Genomic DNA, 13,745 nt, shown 5'->3' with positions numbered 1-13,745 from the left:
ACCTCCCGTGGGCTAGCTGCCCGTTCCAAAGCTCATCCAAATTTGCAAGAGATAGGTTAGAGTATCACACATTGTTTTCGAGACTTTCAAGGTGAGCAAGTCCGCCGGTGGCCGGCGTCGCGTGTGAAGGTGGACAAGTACAAACGTATCCCAAGTATTTGATCGATTATTTGATCTCATATCATGTTCATGTATGAGCCAACACGCCAATACGAATGTTTCCTCAAGGCTCGATCAAAGCAACTCGAATAGCAAAGCGTTGAGTGGGGAATGTTCTTTTGATCTCCTCATCCCCAGATGAAGTTGCTCAGTGCATATATACATGTAAGCAGCCAGCGTGTAACCTGGCCTCTCCCTCCAGGGCGCCACAGCCAAAAGGCAATCCCTTTTTTGTGCGAGAAAATCCCAGCGATGTCAAGTTTATATCAAGATTTTTGGTTCTCGAAAAACGCCGCCACCCGCGCCTGATTAATTAGACGTAAATTTTGCAACAGGTACGCCAGCAATGACTGGTTGAACCGCCCGCCAGCCCGCTAAACGCGAAAACAAGTATGAGTACAGGAATAAGTACAGACAAAAAGGAAATGTGATCTAAGTAAATGTGTACAAACGCTCCTTCCTTACTCAAACACGACAATAGAAATCAGAAGAGGTGGGTATCAGGGCGGTCTCATGATAAAGGGGGGTTGTGAGATAATTTTTTTTTGAATCATGACAAGGTCGTGGCCACTTAAGGCTTGGTCTCGTCTTTCTTCTCGCCCTGAGCAGGCTCCTCAGTCTTGTTGGCATCGGCCTCACGGGCCTTGTGCATCTTGTCAAAGAGGTTCAAGCTGGCGTTCTGGAGCTCGTCGGTCTTCTCCTTGAGCTCAGCAGCAGTAGCGGTACCCTCGCCAGACTGGTTCTGGGATACAAACTCACGCAGGGAGGCGATCTTCTCACGGAGAGTGTCAACCTCTGCCTTGTCAAGCTTGTCAGAGTGGTCGTTGAGGGCCTTCTCAGTATCGTTCAGGACACTGTCAGCCTTGTTGGCAGCCTCAATGGTGGACTTGCGCTCCTTGTCCTGCTCAGCGTACTTCTCCGAGTCCTCAACCATCTGCTGGATCTCGTTGTCAGACAGACCGGATCCCGAAGCAATGGTGATGGATTGGTCCTTGTTGGTCGACTTGTCCTTGGCATGGACGTGGACGATAGAGTCGGCGTCAATGTCGAAGGTAACCTCGATCTGGGGAACGCCGCGGTGGGCAGGGGGGATGCCGACCAGCTGGAAGTTGCCAAGGAGCTTGTTGTCCTTGACGAGCTCACGCTCACCCTGGAAGACCTTGATCTCGACGGCAGTCTGGAAATCAGCGGCGGTAGAGAAGACCTGTGACTTCTTGGTGGGGATGGTGGTGTTGCGGTTGATCAGGCGAGTGAAGACACCACCCAGGGTCTCGATACCGAGCGACAGAGGAGTGACATCAAGCAGAAGGAGGTCCTTGACCTCACCGGAGAGAACGGCGCCCTGGACAGCAGCACCCATGGCGACAGCCTCATCAGGGTTGACCGACTTAGCGGGGTCGCGACCGAAAATTCCCTTTACGGACTCGGCGACCTTGGGCATACGGGTCATACCACCAACCAGGATGACCTCCTGGATGTCCTTGGCCTGCAGACCAGCATCCTTCAGGGCCTTGCGGACAGGCTCAATGGTGCGAGTGATAAGAGGGTCCATCATCTTCTCGAGCTGGGCACGAGTCATCTTCATGTTGATGTGCTTGGGTCCAGAAGCATCGGCAGTAATGAAGGGCAGATTGATGTCAGTCGAGAGCGACGAAGAAAGCTCGATCTTGGCCTTCTCAGCAGCCTCACGGATACGCTGGACAGCCATGCGGTCGCCAGACAGGTCAAGACCAGACTCCTTCTTGAACTCAGAAGTGATGTGGCGGACAAGGTGAATGTCGAAATCCTCACCACCGAGGTGGGTGTCACCGTTGGTGGACTTGACCTCGAAAACGCCGTTCTGGATCTCCAGAACGGAGATATCAAAGGTACCACCACCAAGATCGTATACGGCGACGACACGGTCGGCCTCCTTCTCCAGACCGTAGGCAAGGGCGGCAGCAGTAGGCTCGTTCACGACACGGAGGACGTTAAGACCAGCAATCTGACCGGCATCCTTGGTGGCTTGACGCTGAGAGTCGTTGAAGTAGGCGGGAACGGTGACAACGGCATTCTTGACGTTTTTGCTGAGGTAGGCCTCGGCAGTCTCCTTCATCTTGCCCAGCACGAAACCACCAATCTGGGATGGCGAGTATTTCTGGCCACGAGCCTCAACCCAGGCATCGCCGTTGGTGTGCTGGACGATCTTGTATGGGACCTCCTTGATGTCACGCTGGACCTCGGCGTCCTTGAACTTGCGACCGATGAGACGCTTGGTGGCGAAGAGAGTGTTTTCGGGGTTGACGACAGCCTGACGCTTGGCGGCAACACCAACTAACCTCTCACCATCTGCCGAGAAGGCAACGACTGAAGGGGTGGTGCGAGCACCTAGATGGACGGTTGTTAGGGCACGTTCGAAGACTTCAACAGTATTGGGGTTTAAGCTCCACGATTCTTAGCTCTCACCTTCTGAGTTCTCGATGATCTTGGGGGTCTTGCCCTCCATGATGGCGACAGCAGAGTTTGTGGTTCCGAGATCGATACCGATCACGGCGCCCTTGACCTTCTCATCGGTCGACTCGTACCTGGCAAAAGCAGGAGTGAACGGCTTGGCCCTGACGAAGCCCGTTGCCCTCGGGGTTGCCCTGGGAAGCTATTGAGAAGTTACAGTTAGATCTGCAAACAAAATTGAGCACCCGAGTTTGCGCAAACTTACAGCCCTCGAAAGTCTTGACGCGAGCATTGTGATTTGTGTGTGTGAAGGTGTATTAAGTCAATACAGAAAAGAAAACAATAGAACAGAAATGAAGGTTATGTTTTGTTACACGCGCGGGAAAGAAGTAGCTTCGTTTTGGCTGTCGTGATGAAAAGACAGGATGGATGATGTGTTGAAGAAAAGAAGGAAGCGCCAGAAAATCTTTCGCGAAAAAATATAGCTTGACGGTCTGCACCGTCAATGGAAGCTCAGGGAATTTGCAAGTGGGGCCATGGACCTGCCGGAATGAATCGGGTGGGTCCCGGTGAAATTCTTTGCACTACACACGTGACTGTCGTGGATACGTTTGACCAAGGGGTGGTGGACTACGGTAAAAGCTGCACTGCTAGGATTGACTACGATAGTACGATGAGCATGAATCTCATTAGTAATCTTTTGTCGCAAGGAGTTTTACTGTCACAGTACCTTTATGTATGTACCTCAGTTAGGCGAAACTTTTCTCTACCAGAAATCTTGATACTTTCTCCAGGTTACACATTTAACACATGCCCTCTAATTTATCACTGTACTGCTCGGTTGTAGTCATTTTCCTGTCGCCCACGTCAAGAGAAACCCTATTATACTTCGCGTGTTCCCCGGCATTCCCTAATATGCATGGCGTGGCTTGGGGTGCGCATATTTAGAGCTTTAATTTTTTCGTAACAAATGAGCAACCATTTTCTTACCACTCGAGTACACCATCCGGTCCTTAGGTAAGGCGGATGGTCCCAGGTAGTGTGCTCGTACCATTCTTTTGTTCAGCCTGAACATTTACGTCAAGTGCAGGCAAACGCTTTGCCTCGCCTCACGTTGGCAACATGTGCTATGGCCCTATGGGCGAATGAGAGCCAGCATTGGCCTAACTTACTTTGTATTATCCCCTGCACTTTTGTCACAACGCATTGCCTTTGTTCATTCAATTTTGCCTTAGTTACTTGTTTTACCGAATCTTCAACAACCAAAGTCTGTGATCGCAGACACCAAGCACTGCGCCAACGGGTATTTTGTCAACGTTTTCCCTCTTCCCTTCGTCGTCTGTGTCCATTCCTAAGCTCTGCCTTCTTTGACAGGAGAACCTCGCTAGCCAGTGGACACTAGCATTGTGGATTCAAGTCAAGTTAATTTCGGCCCACCGTATGCAATAAAGTCCATTCTGCCGCTTGCCGTACTGTGATTACGTCGTATTGTAGCGCAGGCGGAATCCCGCGTTCCCCACGTTCAGCCAGACAACCAAACGGCTGGAATCGACATCACCACAACCTCACATTGAAGTGACATAACACACCGATCGGCTGCTGTACGTGCCAACCGGGCGTGACATCTGCGCAACGACGCAGGTATCATTTTTTTTTTTCAGCTGGAAGAACTTGAGTTCCCTACGCGTTGGTCAAACACCGAACTGCGTCGATCGAAATCAGAAATCGTTTTGCAACCAAACATCGTCGGCGGCGCCAACGAGCATGGCCGTGACGGAGAGCACCCCGTATGTGTTTTTTATTCTTCTTCCTAACGTCGCTTCCGTCAGCTTCAGCACCTGAAGCTTTGTATCATTGAGTTCATGATGTTGTACATTATCTACTAGCGTGCACTCATGCTAACGCACCCGCCTATGTACCACAGCCTATGTGCGACGGAAACCCTCATTTCGAAACGAAAGCGACGCCATTACCGCACTTCAGTCGTTCCGATGTGCGTTTCATCCCTTACAACCTCGATCGCTAGCATGTCGCTCACTGACAGTATCAAATGGCAGACATTGGCAGCTTCGGTCATTAATCGGTAGTGGCCGCGATGGGGTCGTCTATTTCGCCACTGGTAATGGCAACCTCCACCTACAAAGGCTAGACACCAAGTCTCTTGAGACCGAAACTATACAGCTTCTGTCATTCTCCCCTCGTTGTCTCGTGGCTCAAAATGGATGGGTTTGCTGTGGTGGGGAGACGGGGGAGTTCGTTGCGGTTCAGGTCGAACCTCAAACCGCTACTCGCAGAGGCTCCTTGCCTGGTCGAAATTCTCCCCCTATATCTTTCCCCGCGGGCAGATCCGATGCATCGATGATACCATTTCCACGCTCCCACCTGATTGCGCCTATGCCACGGAATAAGGTTTTCGGCAAAGAGCGCGTCAACTGTATAACCCTATGGTTCCCGCCAAACTATGTGCAACCGCACGAACGTGCTTACAAGTCGCCGGTTGCTGTGTTAGCAAACAACGATAAGCACGTCACCATTGTCGATCTTCAAACCATGGACAGTATCGACAATTTAGAATACCCAGACTGTGTGAACCGGGCACTCATCTCTCCTGACGGACATCTCCTCGTTGCAGTCGGTGACGACCCATATCTCTATGTTCATGAGCGTGCCGACACGCCTGACACCAGCCTTGGGGGTGATGTATCGATGGAGCGATCCATAAGTTCTTGGCAGCTAGTGCAAAAGGTCCATTTGAAAAGCCAGCGGAAGCATGACAAATCAGATCACCGCGGTAGCTTTGCGGCTTGCTTCTCTAACACAGGCTCTTATCTCGCAGTAGGGACACAGTATGGCATGATCTCTATTTTTGAAACATCTGCCATATTGGAACATGGGGAGGACGCGCTTCGCGCTTACTTTCCGTCTTCAAGGCCAGCAGTTGACAATGCCTCTCCTCATGACCCTCTTTCGGCCCTGGGTGCAGTGCGGGAGATGGCATTTTCCCCCGGCCCACATGACATTTTGGCATGGTCGGAAGACCGCGGCCGCGCGGGGGTCGCGGACTTGCGTTCCGGATTCGCTACACGTCAAATACTCTATCTCAATGGAGAAGACAAGGCAACAGAGCATTTGGATATAGCTGACAAGAGCGTCATTGACCCAAGAAGATTGGACACTCATACGTCCCGATCTGGCACAGCGGCTGGGGATCTACTAAGAACAATTGACACTTCGGATTCTGGAGGCCAGCGTACTCGTCAAGAGGACAGTTACCAAAGTCCGCTGACTGGAGAAGAAACCCAGGTTCTAGAGGCGCTGCAAGAGCACAGGCGACGGAGAGAGCAACGAGCGGCAGCGGCCCGAGAATTAATGAGGCATCGATACAGTTCGACAACTACAGCCCCATATTTGGCCAGGGCAGCCGCAGCGACTGGGGCGGAGTCGAGGCCGACAGCACCACCGCCGCCAGCCCAGTTGATTGATAGTGAGAGAGAACGGGAAGCAGAACGTAACATGGCCAGGGCGCGAAGGCCTGCACTACCGCCGGCGCCTGCCCAGTCGACCGACAGTGAAAGAGCGCGCTGGGAATCGGAGCGTCGCGATGCGTTGGCGGACTTTTTGATTAGCGAGGCCGCTAATCGTATCGAGGACCCGTCGCGTATTGCAGGGCAGACATTGAGCCCCGCCACTAGGATGTATATGCGAGTACAGGAGAGGAATGCGCGCGAGGAGCGCCTTTCGCGACAAAGGAGAGCACAGGAAGGGCGGCCGGCACGCAACGAGGGTGCAGCATCGCAAGGTCAGGAACAAGAGGCCAGACGAACTGGTGACTTTGCGGGCCAAAGGCGAGAGCAGAACGTTGACGCACACAGAGAGCTTGTCCAGCGGTTTCTCCGCGACAATGAGGAGGAAACGTCATCCTCAAGCGCCACTACGGAGCGCTATTGGACGGAACGGTATCGAGCCAGTGTGGGGACGGCTGCAGACTCAAACGCAGCCTCTAGAGTCGAACCTGGGACAACACAAACCAGGGTTTCGACAACACAGTCTGATTCGGCGCGAGATCCCGACTGGATGGCGGGACTCACTTTACCAATTCAGCTTCCAGCGCGTCGTTCAAATATTGCTACCCGTACGACTACTGGGACTGACAACACGGGTGGCAATGCGCGAATAAGCAGCTGGGGTGAATTGGGAGCTCTTTACGGGGCAATGTCTAACATTGCTGTTTCCAATCATCCCCTTGGTGGAAGCGAACTTCCTATCTATATGAACGAAACGACCGCGGAGCCTCGGCAGACTTCGAGCAACGTGGCAACCATTGCGTCACTGAGGGATCATGCGCTGAGGGACCACGAGGCGGCGTGGTTTTCGTTGTTGAGGCAGGTTGGGATGCACACGAACAGAGCCACTACCAGGACGGCGGGCGACGAAACTGCCGGATTGACCTGGAGTGACGACGGATCGATTTTGTGAGTGAAAACGACGGTCGGAAGATCAGCATGGACTGCCTTCTAGGCTGGATGCTAACATGGACTCTTTGCAGATACGTCGGTGCCGTAGACGGCATATATGAGTTCCACGTGGACATCCATTCACGCAAGTTTAATCCTAGCATTCAACTGCGCTGAAAGATCCCCCGCTGCGCTCTTGTGCAGCACCAAGAAACGAGGAAACGAATAGTTTTTTTTTTTTTTTTACGGCAAGAGGTCTTTTTCTTTTTCTCTTATGAGTGTGATATTATACCCTAAAAGTACAACCATCATATTGCAGCGTTATATGAATTTACTTATTGCATGTATTGTAGTTATTTCATCATTAAATTGTATTTTAAAGTAGCAGATAGGTAGAATAGGAATCCTCAAGTTGAAATCGGCATGGTCCGAATTTAAGAATGGCTGGAGACTATTTTTGGATGCCAAGTTCTCTGAACTGCTGTCTAGAACTAGTTGCATTTCTTATTCATCTATATAACAATCTTTCAACTTCTTCTGCAATCGCAAGGCTACTTGTTAGTCCAGGGCTCTCGATGCCCAGAAGGTTGATCCAGCCCTCGAATCCATCCTCCTTCCGAATAACAAAATCCAAAAAGCCACTCCCCGAAACAACAGCGCCTCTCTCTCCCAGCTTGGGCCTGATGCCAGCGTAGTCTGGCGTCAGGGCCTGCTCGTCAACGCCAGGAAGATATTGCTTAATCTCGGCAATTGCTTCGGGGAGTCTGGCAGAGTTCACAGCAAGGTCATTAGGCGAGTCTACCCATTCCACGTCGGGACCGAACCTGATGCGGCCAGCCATGTCCAAGGTGAGATGGGTGCCGAGCCCAGCACCACCAGGTCGGCGGAGCCGGATAGACCAGCGTCCCCACGCGAGGCCGCGACGCCCCATACGAAAAGTAGTTCCCCTTGGCGTAGAACATCCTCAGGTGCCGCGCCGAGGGCACAATCATGTTGTGCAGGTCGACAGCGCCCAGGCCGGCGGCGTTGATGACCGTCTCGGCGGTGATGGTGGTCGTCTCATCGTTGCTCCTCACGGCCAGCGACCAACCCCTACCGCCGCCGAGGGGCTCGACGCTGACCACGCGCGACAGCAGCGCCACGTCCCCTCCGTTCTCCTCAAACTCTCCCTGCAGCGCCAGCATCAGGGCGTGGCTGTCCACGATACCCGTCTCGGGGCTCTCGAGTACGCCCGCTTCAGCGCGGACGTCGGGCTCGCGCCGCCGCGCCTCTTCGCGCCCGACCCAGCGCAGCGGCACGCCGATCCCCGGCCGGCCAGCGTGCTCGTAAATGCGCCCGAGGGCCTCGCGCTGCGTTTCGTCCTGCGCGACGATCCACTTACCAGTCTGCCGGTGGGGCACGGAGCGGGTGCGGCAAAAGTCGTACAGCAGGCCGCGGCCCCGGACGCAGAGCTCCGTCTTGAGCGTGCCCTGGCCGTAATAGATACCCGCGTGGATGACCTCGCTGTTGCGAGACGAGGTCTCGGTGCCAACGGCAGAGTGGCGCTCGAGCAGCAGAGTGCTGGTGCCGGGTCGTGCTGAGAGGGCGCGGCACACGGCTAGGCCCACCACGCCACCACCGACGACGGCGTGCGTGTAGTCGATCTGCCGCGGGGACGATGAGGAGAACTGCCGCAGGACCCTGTGGCTTTGCGGCGTTGCCAGGTGGCACCTCGCGACCTGGGAGAACATGATCGCAAGGTGCCGATTTTCGATGGGGGATCTAGGGTAGGTAGGTAAGGATTAGGTTGGACGTTGGATCACAGAGAAGGAATTAACGACAGGTAAACTTGTTTTTGCAACTAATTTTCCTACGTGGACATGACCTGACCAAAGAGAAGCGACAGTAAAATTTCAGGCGAAATGAGATTACAAGTCAATGGCTTGATACGGGTTGGTCGATGTTTGTTGCGTGATTGATGATGACATTTGACGTCGCGAGCAGCGTGTGCTGCGACCCGCTAGATCGAGGGTACCAAGGTGCATGGTAGGTAGGCACCTGGCGCCTAACTTTGAATATCAGTTCTGGCTATGCGAAAATAAAGAAAGTAACACCGCTCCACTGTTTTCAAACGCATAAGGTAGAAATGAAGAGGTTTGTAATGTCTATTGGCTTTTACGCTCGCCTGTCTACATCGTCAGAATTGATCCTTTTTTTTTTCTTTTTCTTTTTTTGTTTTCGTTGCCGTGATATACCCGAGCCACCTGAAAATACCCCACATGACCTCAGCCCCTGACTTGGGCCAGAATCTCCTTGAGTGAAGCGAGAAACCTTGTGACCTCGTCCTCGGTGCCAACCGTTATTCTCAGGCAACCAAGACATCCGTGCTCTTTACCCCGGAAGCGCACAACAACACCTCTGGACTCGGCCAATCTCTCGTAGACAGCAAGCGCAGTCGCATTGTCCGGCTGCCCTTGAGCATTGAGTATCTCGTAGAGCAAGAAGTTGCTAGCAGTACCTCCCATCAACTTGCCGACACCGTCAATCTTGGCAATCTCGGCAATGAGCCGATCCCGTTGCTGGATGATCTTTTCCCGGCTCGCCCGCATCGCGGCCAAACCCTTGGGCGATGCGGCGTACGAAGCCAGGGCGCTGGTAGGGCTGGAGATGTTGTAAGGCGCCTTGAGAGAGTTAAGCAGGCTGGCGATCTCGGCCGAGGCAAAGGCAGCGCCAAGACGGATTCCGGCCAGTCCAAAGGCCTTGGAGAAGGTCTGCATGACGACCAGATTGGGCCACTCGAGCACCCACTCTGCGAGGGAGGTGCCGTCTGGCGCAAAGTCGACGTAGGCCTCGTCCAGCACCACGACGCCGTTCCACGTCGGGTGTTCCAGCACGCGCTTCACGTCCTCCTTGGCCAGCAGCGACGCGGTGGGGTTGCCGGGAGAACAGAGGTAGACCAGCTTGATGGTGTCGGCGTCGTCGGCCGACAGCGCCGCGAGTACGGCGTCGGTGTCGAGCGCGAATTCCGGCGCGGGGAGCAGTGGCACCTTGACGAGGCCGACGTCGTTGACCTGCGCCGATACCGAGTACATGCCGTAGGTGGGCGGGCAGACCAGGATGCGGTCCCGGGCGGGGACGCAGAAGCAGCGCAGCAGGCCGTCGATGGCCTCGTCGCTGCCCACGCCGACGAAGAGGTTCTCAGGAAGCAGCGTTCCCGAGGTGTGCACCTTTGTGTTGCGCAAATTGCACAACAGCTGCTTCAAGTCGGCCTGGTGAGGGTCGGGGTACCTGTGCAGACCCAGGAGGTCCAGGTCCGGACCGCCCGTCGTGGCGCCTTGCCCTAGGATGGCCTGCGCATCGTCGGGTGCGATGGAGGGGCCAAAGGCATTTTCATTCGCGTCGAGCAGGACCTTGGTTCCGTCATCTTTGTAATCGCTGCGGGGGAAGAAGAAAGAAACAATTAGTGATGCAGTCAGAGAAGTGAATCATTTTTGATCGTTATCTAGATCCGTTGCGTGTAAGTAAGCACTTACTCTCTGGCGCAGCGATATGGTTGCAGGGCCAATATGTTGGGACGGGCGCATGTTTGTAGATTGAAAGGTGACATGGCGGTAGATGAGAAATAAATTATGACGAAATTAAAAATCTGCCAAAAGGGAAAAAAAAAATTCCAAGTATAAGGCTTGACGTGGTTGAGTACAAAGACGTAATTTATTAATTATTCAAGTGCTACTTCTGTCTGGCGTGTGTGACTCAGTTCTGAGAATACGCTTTACTACAAAGCGCATATCAATGATTATGCTGTCGGTAGGGCCTTTTGGACGAATTGCAGACCCAGTGTTATTGGGTTGCCGATTTCGGCTGGGCTTCTGGCTGGTTGAGGAAGATACTTCATTCAAAATCATACGAATCAACGAGTAGAGGGCCTATCTACAAAAGTTACAGCAAGATTTGATATTGAATAACGGTCAGGTGAGGATTGTAACGCAAGAGAAACAAATAAATTATCATAATAGAAAACTATCGCAAATCCTGGCCCAGCAATCAATCCTTCGCGTAGACTACCTCCTGTGTACGTACAGTGCCCGCCTACCTGAGGTTCAATATCTTGTAAAAACGTGATCTGGAAACACCAGAAATATTTGCGCCTTGTTTGACCATATCAGTGAAAAATACAATTACTTAGCTTAAAACTAAGCTAATCTTCAGATATTTTTATTCGCAAGGTATACCAATCAGTGTTAATTATTTACACATGTGGTTACCAATACGTTGTCACAACATTCCCCTGGTTTGAACAGTGCACAACTCAATTGACACAGGCCCGCCCGCATTCATTATCTGCCGCCCATTGACTTTCTCAGGCATCCACACCAGCCAAATCAACGTCTCACTTCTAGCATACGTGCTACAACGTTGAGTATACATACGGGAGCTCATACTGATTACTCTTTTCAACCCCAATGGTCTACTAGAACTGGCGTATGGCCTCAGGCCAAGGTTGCATTAATTTCTAAGTTGCAAAGGAATCATGTCTGCCGCTCAAAAAGCTCATAATGTCACCTCGGGAAAGAAACGAAATCAGAGCGTAATCACTACGCTCAACTGCTTACTTTTGCCAGCCAGCCAGCGCCTCGAAGATCCCCCTTTGCAGGTGACAATGAGGGCAATATTCATTGCGTCAGACCGAATTCCGGTCTGGTCGGATTAGCCTGCATGCACCATGACGGGGTCACACGGCTGGGCTTCTCATTTCCCCTCTTTCTCACCTATTGCAACGACAAAAGCCGACCCTGTTTCCAGGCTGGGAGGATTGCACATATGCGTGTGTTGCCAGTCAGCAGCAGCCTAATGGCTCCATCACGATATAATATATATATACCGTGTGCGTGCTGCACCCCTCAGCAGCGGCGTGATCATGTGCTTCCTTCTCTTAGTACCTGCTTGCTCGGTTACGTCAAGTGATAGCTGCTTTTTGGTGTCTCCCCCGTGGTGATAGAATCTTTCTCTATACAGGCCGCTTTATAAGCCATGCATCCTCTTATTTTTCTGTGCTTGGGCGCCATCTCGGCCGCTTCACCTTGCCAGGCACGCGATAAGCCGTTTGACAACTTGATCACATTTGGTGACAGTTTCACAGACAACGGGCGGCTTCAATACTATCTCCTCAACCAAGCTAACCCTCCCCCGCCGGGCGTCCTCCACCCTGAGGTCAATCAGACGGCCAGCGGTGGCCTCGCATGGGGCCAGTTTGCTTCACGAGCCGTGGGCTCGAGATATTTTGACTACGCGGTCAGCGGTGCTGTTTGCTCAAACAAGATCACTCCTCGCTATTTCACTGGCCTCAACAGAACCTTCCCCACGGTACTCGAAGATGAGTTGCCGTCGTTTGTGGCAGACGCTACGGTTCCTGGTGATGTGCTTTATGCCGGAGACCGCACAGCCGAGAACACTGTTTATGCCTTGTGGATCGGGACCAATGATATCGGTCAGAATGCGTTTCTGACCGATTCACAGGTCGCTGGGAAGAATCTTAGTACATTCACCGATTGCGTCTGGTAGGTTTCCGTAACTAGGCACTACACATTCAATACTTGGGTATGTCTGTCTGACTTACCATTTGGGTGACTCATTAGGGAGGTCTTTGATGGGATATACGCCGCTGGCGGTCGCCGCTTTGTGCTGCTGAATGAGGCACCCCTAGACCTGTCCCCTCTGTACGCCCCTAGCGGGAGTGGTGGCTCCGGGGACTCTGTCTTCTGGCTCAACAAGACGAGCTACAATGAAACTCAATACAGCCAAAAGATGATGCAGTACACAAGCACTATCAACACGGTCTTTGACTACGGCGTACCGTTCAATTTATTGGTCCAGAGCCGGTGGCCCAAGGCTGTTTTCTCCATCTTCGACGTCCATGGCTTCTTGACCGACATTTCGAACACCCCAGATGCCTACTTCGACGCGCCGGCAAATTCAACCGGCTTCTATCACTACTGCCGTCCGCAGAACAGCTCTGACTGTGTTAATGCTGCTGAACCCGATTCAAGCTTCATGTGGTGAGCATCACGGCGACTTATGCTGAACTCGTGTGTTATAAATGTGTTGACGATAATCTAACATCTGTTTGCTTCAGGTATGATGAGCTGCACCCGTCTGAACGGACTTGTGAGTATTTGTTTATACCATACTCTCTTGTGGAGCTCCGTTCTCCTTTGTGTGCCTGAGCGACTGCTAATCTTGTATATTTGATTGTCTTCAGCATTGCATATTGCGGACGAGTTCCTCCAAGTTCTTGGTGACAAATCGGCATACGGAAAGACTTGGGTGTCGTAGTAGAACAGAAACCAAGCAGGCCAGTCAGTGTACATGGGGATTGTTGATTATACTAATGATTCCCTGCCTCTATAACGATATGTACCAGGGACATATCTAAAGCTGGAATAGTCAGTAATATAACAACAGAAGAAACCCCATTGGCAGAAAGGAGCCGACTGGCAACTTGATTGTTTGGAACGAAGCACTCCAGTCTCAAAAGTAAATTGCGAGATGCCGGATCCATGGCCCATCAAGCCATGAAGACCATCATCCCAACTGCAAAGTGAAAATGTCAAGCGGAGCTAAGCAGGTAATTAATTACACAAAGGGCAGTTTGGTCTTGATGGAGTTTTCTCCACGGCCTGCGGAGAAAAAAAAAAAGCCAGTCAGCCCCACGCTTCTACTGCC

The 13,745-nt window shown here is 52.4% G+C and overlaps 5 protein-coding genes across 5 annotated transcripts; 2 read left to right on the top strand and 3 right to left on the bottom strand.

The window, feature by feature from the left end:
- Positions 1–123: 123 nt before the first annotated feature.
- Positions 124–3,051, bottom strand: MGG_04191 (hsp70-like protein). The gene is made up of 3 exons (XM_003719584.1): positions 2,855–3,051; positions 2,605–2,791; positions 124–2,526 (listed from the first exon to the last, which is right to left on the bottom strand). The coding sequence occupies exons 1-3, from the start codon at positions 2,879–2,881 to the stop codon at positions 731–733; spliced, it is 2,010 nt and encodes a 669-aa protein (XP_003719632.1). The 5' UTR covers positions 2,882–3,051; the 3' UTR covers positions 124–730.
- A 237-nt stretch (positions 3,052–3,288) lies between these two features.
- On the top strand, positions 3,289–7,465 carry MGG_14906 (uncharacterized protein). The gene is made up of 5 exons (XM_003719583.1): positions 3,289–3,892; positions 3,964–4,376; positions 4,514–4,582; positions 4,647–7,061; positions 7,136–7,465. The coding sequence occupies exons 2-5, from the start codon at positions 4,354–4,356 to the stop codon at positions 7,218–7,220; spliced, it is 2,592 nt and encodes an 863-aa protein (XP_003719631.1). The 5' UTR covers positions 3,289–3,892; positions 3,964–4,353; the 3' UTR covers positions 7,221–7,465.
- Positions 7,466–7,551: 86 nt separating this feature from the next.
- Positions 7,552–8,773, bottom strand: MGG_14905 (L-2-hydroxyglutarate dehydrogenase; the record flags this gene model as incomplete). The annotated part of the gene is made up of 2 exons (XM_003719582.1): positions 7,552–7,867; positions 7,920–8,773. The coding sequence occupies 2 exons, from the start codon at positions 8,771–8,773 to the stop codon at positions 7,552–7,554; spliced, it is 1,170 nt and encodes a 389-aa protein (XP_003719630.1).
- Positions 8,774–9,163: 390 nt separating this feature from the next.
- On the bottom strand, positions 9,164–10,794 carry MGG_14904 (histidinol-phosphate aminotransferase). Its single transcript, XM_003719581.1, has 2 exons — positions 10,556–10,794; positions 9,164–10,457 (listed from the first exon to the last, which is right to left on the bottom strand). Exons 1-2 carry the CDS (start codon positions 10,627–10,629, stop codon positions 9,308–9,310), a joined length of 1,224 nt encoding a protein of 407 aa, XP_003719629.1. The 5' UTR covers positions 10,630–10,794; the 3' UTR covers positions 9,164–9,307.
- Positions 10,795–11,418: 624 nt separating this feature from the next.
- Positions 11,419–13,669, top strand: MGG_04194 (acetyl esterase). The gene is made up of 4 exons (XM_003719580.1): positions 11,419–12,580; positions 12,659–13,078; positions 13,156–13,187; positions 13,282–13,669. The coding sequence occupies exons 1-4, from the start codon at positions 12,054–12,056 to the stop codon at positions 13,353–13,355; spliced, it is 1,053 nt and encodes a 350-aa protein (XP_003719628.1). The 5' UTR covers positions 11,419–12,053; the 3' UTR covers positions 13,356–13,669.
- The last annotated feature ends 76 nt before the right edge of the window (positions 13,670–13,745 follow it).

The sequence above is a fragment of the Pyricularia oryzae genome, chromosome 6 (assembly GCF_000002495.2).
Source record: "Pyricularia oryzae 70-15 chromosome 6, whole genome shotgun sequence".
Taxonomy (NCBI): Eukaryota; Fungi; Ascomycota; class Sordariomycetes; order Magnaporthales; family Pyriculariaceae; genus Pyricularia; species Pyricularia oryzae.
Note: the sequence above shows the minus strand (reverse complement) of the source record. Positions and strands in the feature narration are given on the sequence as shown.

What these genes read in the sequence shown, in the direction of transcription:
- MGG_04191 (XM_003719584.1), bottom strand. Translation starts at nt 2,881, where the DNA reads ATGCTCGCGTCAAGACTTTCGAGGGCT. An exon ending in CGTCAAGACTTTCGAGGGCT is followed by an intron (nt 2,792 to 2,854) that starts GTAAGTTTGCGC and finishes ACTTCTCAATAG; the next exon opens with CTTCCCAGGGCAACCCCGAG. An exon ending in GATCATCGAGAACTCAGAAG is followed by an intron (nt 2,527 to 2,604) that starts GTGAGAGCTAAG and finishes CCGTCCATCTAG; the next exon opens with GTGCTCGCACCACCCCTTCA.
- MGG_14906 (XM_003719583.1), top strand. Translation starts at nt 4,354, where the DNA reads ATGGCCGTGACGGAGAGCACCCC. An exon ending in GCCGTGACGGAGAGCACCCC is followed by an intron (nt 4,377 to 4,513) that starts GTATGTGTTTTT and finishes TATGTACCACAG; the next exon opens with CCTATGTGCGACGGAAACCC. An exon ending in CGCACTTCAGTCGTTCCGAT is followed by an intron (nt 4,583 to 4,646) that starts GTGCGTTTCATC and finishes ATCAAATGGCAG; the next exon opens with ACATTGGCAGCTTCGGTCAT.
- MGG_14904 (XM_003719581.1), bottom strand. Translation starts at nt 10,629, where the DNA reads ATGTCACCTTTCAATCTACAAACATGCGCCCGTCCCAACATATTGGCC. An exon ending in CCATATCGCTGCGCCAGAGA is followed by an intron (nt 10,458 to 10,555) that starts GTAAGTGCTTAC and finishes CTTCCCCCGCAG; the next exon opens with CGATTACAAAGATGACGGAA.
- MGG_04194 (XM_003719580.1), top strand. Translation starts at nt 12,054, where the DNA reads ATGCATCCTCTTATTTTTCTGTGCTTGGGCGCCATCTCGGCCGCTTCA. An exon ending in CCCGATTCAAGCTTCATGTG is followed by an intron (nt 13,079 to 13,155) that starts GTGAGCATCACG and finishes TGTTTGCTTCAG; the next exon opens with GTATGATGAGCTGCACCCGT. An exon ending in GCACCCGTCTGAACGGACTT is followed by an intron (nt 13,188 to 13,281) that starts GTGAGTATTTGT and finishes GATTGTCTTCAG; the next exon opens with CATTGCATATTGCGGACGAG.